Raw genomic sequence first — 10,000 nt, 5'->3', positions numbered from 1 at the left:
AGCACAAAACCAGTGCACGGGTGTATTTGTGGGAATAGTCAATAATTCATTATGAATTGGAATTTTAATCATTGGAATTTTAAAAGGGCTGTGAAATTAAAATAAAGTTTTTTAGATACTATTGGTTTTTTAGTCTTAAGGATAGTGTGCTCCAAATATTGACAATTCACATTTAGAGGATCTAAATCTGATATAAACATTCAAATCTTGCAGTTTATCACTACAGTCTAAATGGATCAATGATTTATTTGAAGTCACCCCATACTTTAGGTTCTCATCAAATCTTCTGATCAATCAAATGCTTTCTAGTATCTGACATGCCCCGCCCACTTCTCATTTGCTCTTCATTTTATGTGTTTGAGCTCAATCACTCCCACTGACAGAGCTGTGAGAAAAACAACACTCTATAGGCTAGTTGCACAAGATGGTGGCGGTGAGCTTTCGAGACACAAGTGTGTGCGTGTTTACTTCCGGTTCAATAGAACTATGAAAGAAGAGGTAAAGATTTTGCATTTTCGTTACCAAAAATGAGCAGGTTTAAAATAAATAACATCTATAAGCAAGTGTGCTTCAAACAATGTCAGAATAACACTTAGAAGATATAAATCTGATATAAACATTCAAATCTTGCAGTTTACAATTAGAACTATGAAGGACGAGGTGAAGATTTTGCATTTTTTGTTACCAAAAATGATTTTTAAAAATAATTTAAAGAATAAAAAACAATGTAGTTTATCAGTGACAGGAGAGAACATCCTCACTACATTGCTGCGTAATTTGCTTTTCTTTTTTCCCGGTTGATGCTAAAGTTCGTGCTCAGTTAAGCTTTGCATTTTTATGCCCGGGTACATTTGACCTCCATTTCCTGGTTCATTTGACAAGTGTGAGTGCTCTGAATTGCGCCCAGGCATGGTTCAGTTGGCTGGCCATGACCCGGTTGGAAAAGGTATGCTAGAGCGCAGTTCATTTGTGCTTTTGTGCTGTACGCTTGTATTGTGAGTGCAAAGCGTTCTTGAGTCCGAGACTGAAGACCCGACAACACTTTTAAGAGACTGTTCCATATGGATTTATTTAATATTCTTACTTTACAATGAATGTAAACTGATATAGTTTATCAAAGATGCAAACCCCTCACTGCACGTGAGCTGCACCTTCAGCAAACTTGCAGCACAATGACTTATAAGAAATTTTTCTAGCGTCAAGTGGTGGATCTGTTCAGCTAAATATTTGACTGTGTGTCATCGCATCCCAAACAACTTAAAATTAAGACAAAACAATATAATTAAAGCAGTCTCCATTCTACTGAGTGAGAGCGCTTCTCTTCCTAACTAAACCGTGGCATCATCGATGACTTAAGCGTGCTCCGGCTCGGAATACAAAAATTGCAGTGTGAGTGCAGGCCGAGAGGGAGAGGGGATGGGGTACAAGCGCGCCTGGGAACGGTTCAAGACAATCCTGTCTAGTGTGAGTACACCCTCAAAGGGTGGTCCACAGTGTATTTTTAAGGCTTTGTTGTGTTTATAAGTTGCAAAGTAATGTGTGCTCATGCTTCATAGGTAAAAAAAAGGTTATTTTTTTCATATATCTTAATTTGATTATATACAGCTACTCAGCTAACATAAAAACGACTGTCATATTTCCTAGTTGCTCCGAAAGGCCTGCCTGCAAGAGGCTCTGATTGGTCAGCTAACATAATGTCTTGTGATTCGCGGATTGGCTCCACGTCACCACGTCAGCACTTTTGCGCTGTGTAAACAGTCCAGTCAGAGCAGCTGTTAGCAGCCTGAATCAGACAGAAAAAAATAAAAGCACACCAGGCACACACCTGCTCTCTAAAATATAATCTGATAAGTGTCTTTCACAAATATTCGGTATAAGCCTAAAGTTCTCCTTTGTCAAATGCTAGCTATATATTTATTATAATTCTCTGGAACATAATTCAAATTAAACTGTCAGCACTTTTCTCTTTGTGTTGTGTCTTTGGGAGCCCAAATACTGAAACAGAAGAAGCTCTGTGGGCCAATGTCTCCCTTTGCATTGAACTTTGAGTGTATTACATTCAGAGATGTTGTTTATGTTCACACAGCTACATTACACATAAAGTTTAAAATATGATATCGTAGTGGATCAACCCTTTAATCAAATTGTTTGGAACTCAGCATTTTTTTTACAGTGTTCAAGATTGAAGTGTCATGTTACTTATTATTTGTTATTATGTCCTATTAAGTAAGCTTGGTTCTTCTTAAAACATGTGCGTTTTAAACATTAAACAGCAGTCGCTTTGATAACTTGCCTCTAAACTCTTTTCAGGGCTCCTGCCGTAACTAACAACTTCCTCTACTTTTAACATCTGTGTGAATCCTCCGCACGACTGAATTAGACGTGGCCATATTGCATTTAATCGAGTTCCCAGGAGGGATTTTCTCATGTTAAGAGTAAGATGCAATCAGAGGACTAGAATTATTGCACTGTAACTCAATTACAGCACAGTAGAAAAAAGGGATTTCCTTTGAGCGCACATGGAAATGAAGGAAAGCACGCTCTTGTTTCTTTTGGTTATTGGTGTCACATCAAAGAGATTGATTGAGCGGATGGCTGTGTGTTTGGTTTGTGTGTGTAATTTTCATGCAGATGAGCCTCATCTGTAGTGTATAAGCGCAGGCGTTGAGCTGCAGCTGGTGTGATGATGTGTTTGATAGGAAAACGCTTTCACTCAAAGCTTCTGTTGTTCCTCTTTTTTCCCTCCCTGTCTGTCTTTTATCCCTTTCTCTTTTGTCTGAAAGGTGATATCATGCAAAACACACATACGCACACACAGGACACTTTACCTCCTCGCACAATACACTCTTTTTACTCTGCTAAATATTGTAGATTATCCTTCATGAGGATACTTTTCTCATTTTTCACGCCTTTTTCTGTCACTTGTTAGTTTTGCAATGGATTTACATTTGGAGAGATTTTGGGATATGAATGAGCAAATCTCAATGGTTGTTTGTTGTCTGCGTAAGTTTCAAAGGAAGTGCACTCCTGATTTTTTGTTTGTATGTTTTTTGCCATGTTGAACAGCCACTTTTGACAAATAAAATCTATTCTGAACTGTTTTTATTCAATTGCTTTAAATGTAATTTGGGAATTACATTTTCTGTTTAATGTTGATTTTAAATATATGGAAAGAGGAAGTTCATTGACATGCATGATTGGTTTTTTTTTTTTGTTTTTTTTTTTGCTCCTTTTTTACTGATTTTTTTCTAGTCAAAGATGCTATTTCAGACAGATGCATCATATTAGGGCTGCACAATCTATTGTTTTAGCATCGATATCGTAATGTGCGCATCTGCAATAGTCGCATCGCAAAGAAATACAATGTCAAGTCTGAATTAAAGTTGACCAGGAGCTACAGAATTGTATTTAATCACTGTATTTATATGGAATTTATATGATTTATACAAAAAAAACATTTCTTACTTAGAAGTTTTGTCTTGTTTCTAGTCCAAATATCTACATTTCAAAGCGAAAACATGATTATTTCACTTACCCCACTGGCAGATCTTTTTTTTATTTTTCAGAAAACTCTATTTTTCACTTCTTTCTTCTGATGGTGAAAACTAAAACAATATTTTTGGATATTTGGACTAGAAACAAGACAAAAACTAAGAAAGAAAAGCATTTTTTTGCATTTTGGTTCTTCAATTCCTGTACCTGAATACTGTTCGACTTCCCAGAAAATCGACAAATAGCGCTATTCAAACTATTTTCTGAAACTGTATTCATATCGCAATATTTATTGCAGTATATGACAATAATATCTATTCTTTTCTTTTTTTGTAATATGTTTAATCAGTTGCAGTAAATGTTATTTGTGAATTACATTTTCTGTTAAATGTTGACTTTTAAATGCATAAAAAGAGAAATTTCATTGACCTGCAGCATTGTTTTTTTTTTTGTTGTTTGTTTTTTTGCTCCTTCAAGTATGTTTTCTAGTCAAACTTGCTATTTCATACAAATACATAATTTTAAAGTCACATTGTGGTTTTTAAAGGCACGGGAAGAGGAAAATGTTGAAAAATATTTTCAAAAAGCATTTAAAGACAATCTGAGTACACTCAAAAAATATTTTTGGTGCTCGTTCAAACTACTTATTTAAAATGAACTGAAACAACAATTCCTGAGATTTTATTGGGACAACTTGCATTTTTTACATTGTATGTTTAATTGATGTTGTAGTGGTTGTTTTAACATTGTTTGATCTTAACATTAATTATGACAAAATTATCATAATGTGTTTGTCATTGTCATTGTTATGCTTTATGTTGTGGAATAAAGTGAAGGGGGCGGGGGCGGGGCATTAGATGGCGGAGGGGTGTTGCGGACAAAAGTGAAGAGGGTTGGGGAGTTGTGGAAGAAAGTGAAAGTGAACAGCAGACGGGGAGGAGGGTGGTTGAGGAGGAGGATTGGTAAAATGAGGTGCCGGTGTCATAAGAAATCGGGTCCCCCCTGACAATTGGGTCTAATTAGGATCCTATTGGTTCACTGGATTTGTAATAGGTGTAGTTTTTAGTGCCTGATTTAAAAAAAAAAAAATAAATAAATATATATATATATATATATATATATATATATATATATATATATATATATATATATATATGTATATATGTGGTTCAAGCCTCGGCTGGGTCAGTTGGCTGGGTGGAGTTTGCATGTTCTCGCTGCGTTCGCTGTGTTCGCGTGGGTTTCCTCCGGGTGCTCCGATTTCCCCCACAGTCCAAAGACATGCGGTACAGGTGAATTAGGTAGGCTAAATTGTCCGTAGTGTATGAGTGTGAATGAGTGTGTGTGGATATTTCCCAGAGATGGGTTGCAGCTGGAAGGGCATCTGTGCGTAAAAACGTGCTGGATAAGTTGGCGGTTCATTCCACTGTGGCGACCCAGGATTAATAAAGGGACTGAGCCGAAAAGAAAGTGAATGAATGAATATATATATTTCAGGTTGCCGTTCATGACTCTCTTTTTTCATATATTTAAATGTTCGAGTATAAATGGTGCATATTTTGTGCAAAGCAATCTTAACAAGCGCTTCGTTTTGGTATTGAATAACTTTTTTTCATAGTAAATCGAATTTCTTTCTTTTAAAATACCCTGTTTAACTCCTGAGGTGCATCACATTATGGAGGTGAAGTGGGTCATGTTAACTGCAAATACATTGAAGAAGAAGTTCAATGACTCAGCAGAAAACAGCATGAGGACAAAATGAAAAAAACTGGTTAACTAAGCTTGAGATTAGATGGTGCGCAGTTTTTATACCCTTGAAAGAGCAAATGTAATTGTGTTTGTTCTGCATTTATTTATCCAGGTCTTGTGTGTTTTGGTATTGTGAGCGTATATCCGCTCATTATTATAAATGACCAATTTTAGCCTTTAAATGTCATCTTTCTCTCTCTTTTACAGGGCGATGCTAGCAGATCAGACACTGATGATGACATGTCGTCTGACTACGGTGATGAGGACAAACTGAGAGAACTACTGAACTCAGGTCTGTGTGTGTATTTGTGTGTTTTCATGTGCAGCTGTTTATACTGTGTGTTTGTTACTGTATGCTAATCTTTTTTGTTGATGTTAGGAACAGAGATGAAAATGCAGACATTAATGCCCATCTCCAACGGACACCTGGAGCCTCGGGCATCAATGCCACCTAATAGCACACACGTCCAGTTTAACAGCACGCCCAGAACTGAGGTTTCTCACATCTACAGTCAGTCACGGCGCAACAGCAACACCTCCACTGAACTCCATGACCAGAGATCCCTGGTGAGGAGCGTGTGCTGTTACATGCACACTTATGCAAATACTTATTACTTGTACAATAATTAAAGAAATAATGATTATTATTAAAAATGATAACTAATAAAACTAACATTTAAATTTAGTACGTTTAATAAATATATATATTAATATATATATATATATATATATATATATATATATATATATATATATATATATATATATATTTAAAGGTCAATTTAATTTAAGGCAATGATTTTATTTTTTTGAAACGTTAAATTTAAAGGTCATTTTTGTCTGTTATAATATAATTGTTATATGTTAACTTTCAATTATTTATTTATTTATTTATTTATTTATTTATTCATTCATTTATTTATTTATTTATATATTTATTTATTTATTTATTATTTTGTGGATTCTGTGGTAGGAACAATGATCCATATAAATTAGGTTAAATTACCATGGTGTCTTATTGATTGACTGATCGATTGATTGATTGATTGATTGATTGATTGATTGATTGATTGATTGATTGATTGATTGATTGATTGATTGATTGATTGATTGATTGATTGATTGATATTTTTGGTTAAACATTTTCAAACACATGCAAGAAATCTGAAACTTCACCTATTATTAGATTTAAAAAAAAATTAAAATACATAATCAAATGTGCATAAATTAATAGATGATAAAAATGAACCACATATGCAATTACACTGTTCAAAAAACATAAAATACTGCTCAAACCTAAATTATTTATATCATTTTTATATATGGTTATAATACCAAGGTTATAATAGTTTTGGATTTTTCATTAGTTTTAGATTCTATTTTATTTTGACTTTTTGTTTTCAAATTCAGTTAGTTTTAATTCGTTTTTAGAGGGAGATTTACTCGTTTTTAATAGTTTCTATATTTTGAAATTTAGTTTTAGTTTAGTTTTTATTAGTTTCAGTATTAATTTTAGTTTTTTTTCTAAATAAGGATATTTGTTAGATGCAAGATTCAAAGTCAACAAAATAAATACTGTATAATAAAATCTCATATATATTTTGAAACCTGTATTTAGAGGACACATGAACACTATCATCTAACACTGCCATCTACCTATCCTCAAATTCAAATACAACAGCCCACAAGATAGCAGCCTTAGGTACAATATTTTGCAAGGCTGCTTCTGAGGTTAGATACACAGTAGGGATGGGAAGTTTAGATATTTAACGCGGATGTTAGGACTCAACATGCCAAAATTATGCAGTCAGCAATAGTAATTTCAGTCAGTTTAAACATCACCATGATCTGAAAATGATCGCCATACAGAAATAAAACCCATTATTGGGCACAAATGTGTTAAAGTAATAGTTTTAAGTCTCTGTATTTAATGCTGTCACCCGTGCTGCCGTCATGTCCACTCGATTTTGTTGCGGGAGCAATAGCGAGGATGACTGGATAACCGGCTCGATCTGGCCAATGGCAGCAGGACTACAGACTCTGAGGTGTCGTACGGGTCAAATACCGGCAGCGCGAATTAGATTTACTTCTAAAAGACGTACAGTAAGAGGTTTTTGCTATAATTTTAATTAGTTTCAGTTAGTTTTGTATGTACACAATACAGTTTCAGTTAGTTTTGTATGTACACAATACAGTTTCAGTTAGTTCTATTTTTTTTTTTTTAATGTTTTTTATTTCAGTTAACAACAATTATTTAAAATTTTAGTTTTTTGTTTTTTCGTTCATTTTCGTTAACTATAATAACCTTGGTGTGTACGTATTGTTATGAAGCGGACAGGAGACAGAGGTAAGGAAACGTTAGGGTGTTTATTAAATGACAACAAGGAGCACATGAAGGATAGCCAGGAGGATCAGGAATGATGTTGGGGTCTTTTCCTCCGTGGCTGGGTAACAGGAATACACGAGGATGGACAGCACACACCAGATACAGCTGACAGAGGATGACACAGACTTGGAAGGACTGGAAGACAGGACGATTCGGGTGGACCAGGAAGACTAGGAGGAATACAAAGAGAACAGGTAAGTAAAGCGTTTGTTTTAGCTGAGGATGACTACGCTGAGTGGTCGCTCAGTTGTCCGCTTTCGTCGAGACGAGCCCGGACAATGAGCGACTGGAGTGCTGTGCTTTTATCTGGTGCTCGTGAATGTGATGCAGCTGTGTGCTCATTAGAAGTCAGGTGATGGTGATCTTCGTGAGTGGGGATCGTGAGAGCCTGACCAATCCGTGACAGTACCCCCCTCCCCAGGGCCCGCTCCTGAGGGCCGACACCTCCGACGCCGTGGTGGTCTCCCTCTGCCTCTAGGCGCTGGGAACTCAGGGTGGCTCTCATGAAACTCCACCATGAGACTAGGATCGAGAATATCAGCTCTGGGAACCCATGTCCTTTCTTCGGGGCCGTACCCTTCCCAGTCCACCAGGTACTCCAACTGGCCACCACGACGTCGGGAACGCAAGATCTCCTTCACTGCGTAGACGGCTCCTTCTTCTAGGAGCAGTGGAGGAGGGGGTTCCTCTTCGTGGTCAGGCTCTGTGGAGGGAAGAACAGGATCGTGATAGGGTTTCAGGAGTGATACGTGGAATGTAGGGTGAATACGGTAGTGAGAGGGTAATTGTAGTTTGTAGGTGACGGGGTTAACCTGTTCCACGATGGTGAAGGGACCAACAAATCGGGGACTTAACTTGCGAGAGGGCAGTCGCATGCGTATGTCCCGGGTGGATAGCCACACCTTTTGTCCGGGTGTGTATCTGGGTTCTTCAGACCTTCTTCTATCGGCGGTTACCTTGCTTCGACGGACTGCCCTCTGCAGATGTTGATGAGCCTCGTCCCAGACTCTCTCGCTCTCCCGGAACCAGTGATCCACTGCGGGGACATCAGATGGTTCGCCATCCCAGGGAAAGAGCGGTGGTTGGAAGCCCAGGACGCACTGGAATGGCGTGAGTCCGGTGGAGGGTTGCCGCAGTGAATTTTGGGCATATTCTGCCCAGCCCAAATACTGGCTCCAGGAGCTCTGGTGACCACTGCAGAAGGTCCTCAGGAACCGTCCCACCTCCTGAATCTTCCTCTCTGTCTGCCCGTTGGTTTGGGGATGATATCCAGAAGAGAGGCTGACGGCCACACCTAGGAGCTTGAAGAAGGCTTTCCATAGACGTGAGATGAACTGTGGACCTCTGTCCGACACAATATCTTCTGGAATACCAAATGACCTGAAGACTTGATTAAAGATATTGTCGGCTGTTTCAAAGGCTGTGGGAAGACCTTTCAGAGGGATTAGTTTGACAAACTTTGAGAATCTATCTACGATGACTAGAATACAGGTATTACCTTCTGACGAGGGGAGGTCAGTGATAAAGTCCACTCCTAGGTGTGACCAGGGACGGTTCGGAATCGGCAAGGGATGGAGCTTTCCAGCGGGTAGATGACGTGGGCTCTTGGATTGGGCACAGTCCTTACAGCCCTGAACATATTGCCTCACATCCCTTGCCATGTTTGGCCACCAGAATCGTTGGGATACTAGCGAGAGAGTATTGTTGATCCCTGGATGTCCAGTGCCTAGCGAGGTATGTAAGGAGTGGATCAGATCTACCCGGTGTTCAGGTGGTATGAACTGCCGATGAGGAGGGCATCCCGGCGGAGCAGGGGCTTCCGGAGTGGCAACGACTGGAGGAGCGTTCCAGGTGATCGGACAAATGGAGATGTGTTCGGGAAGAATCTTCGTTGGGAGTTCTTCATGATCGTGATGCTCGTGTAAACGAGAGAGAGCGTCTGCTCTTAGATTCTTGGGTCCTGGACGATAGGAAATGGAGAAATCAAAACGTGAGAAGAAAAGTGACCATCTGGCTTGACGTGGACATAGTCTCTTGGCCTCTTTAATATATTGGAGGTTTTTGTGATCTGTGATCACCTGGAACGGATGTTTGGCTCCCTCCAACCAGTGACGCCACTCCTCCAAGGCTAGCTTGATTGCTAGAAGCTCCCTGTCTCCTATGTTGTAATTCTGCTCCGCCGGGCCAACTTCCGAGAGAAATAGGCACAGGGATGCAGTCGGGGCGGTGTATCATGATGTTGGGATAATACTGCCCCGACGCCGGTGGTGGATGCGTCCACTTCCACCACGAAAGGAAGATTTGGGTCAGGATGAGTCAGGAGTGGGGCCCTTGTGAACTCCTTCTTAAGAAGGCGGAAGGCTGCGGCTGCTT

The 10,000-nt window shown here is 38.9% G+C and overlaps 1 protein-coding gene across 1 annotated transcript in view; it reads left to right on the top strand.

The window, feature by feature from the left end:
* cacna1hb (calcium channel, voltage-dependent, T type, alpha 1H subunit b) overlaps positions 1 to 10,000 on the top strand; it is a 204,060-nt gene that overhangs the window by 151,172 nt on the left and 42,888 nt on the right. Inside the window, exons 15-16 of the mRNA XM_056453793.1 lie at positions 5,449 to 5,533; positions 5,621 to 5,808. Coding sequence (XP_056309768.1) covers positions 5,449 to 5,533; positions 5,621 to 5,808 — 273 coding nt within the window. The remainder of the gene's footprint in view (positions 1 to 5,448; positions 5,534 to 5,620; positions 5,809 to 10,000) is intronic.

Source organism: Danio aesculapii, chromosome 1 (assembly GCF_903798145.1).
Source record: "Danio aesculapii chromosome 1, fDanAes4.1, whole genome shotgun sequence".
Taxonomy (NCBI): domain Eukaryota; kingdom Metazoa; phylum Chordata; class Actinopteri; order Cypriniformes; family Danionidae; genus Danio; species Danio aesculapii.
Note: the sequence above shows the minus strand (reverse complement) of the source record. Positions and strands in the feature narration are given on the sequence as shown.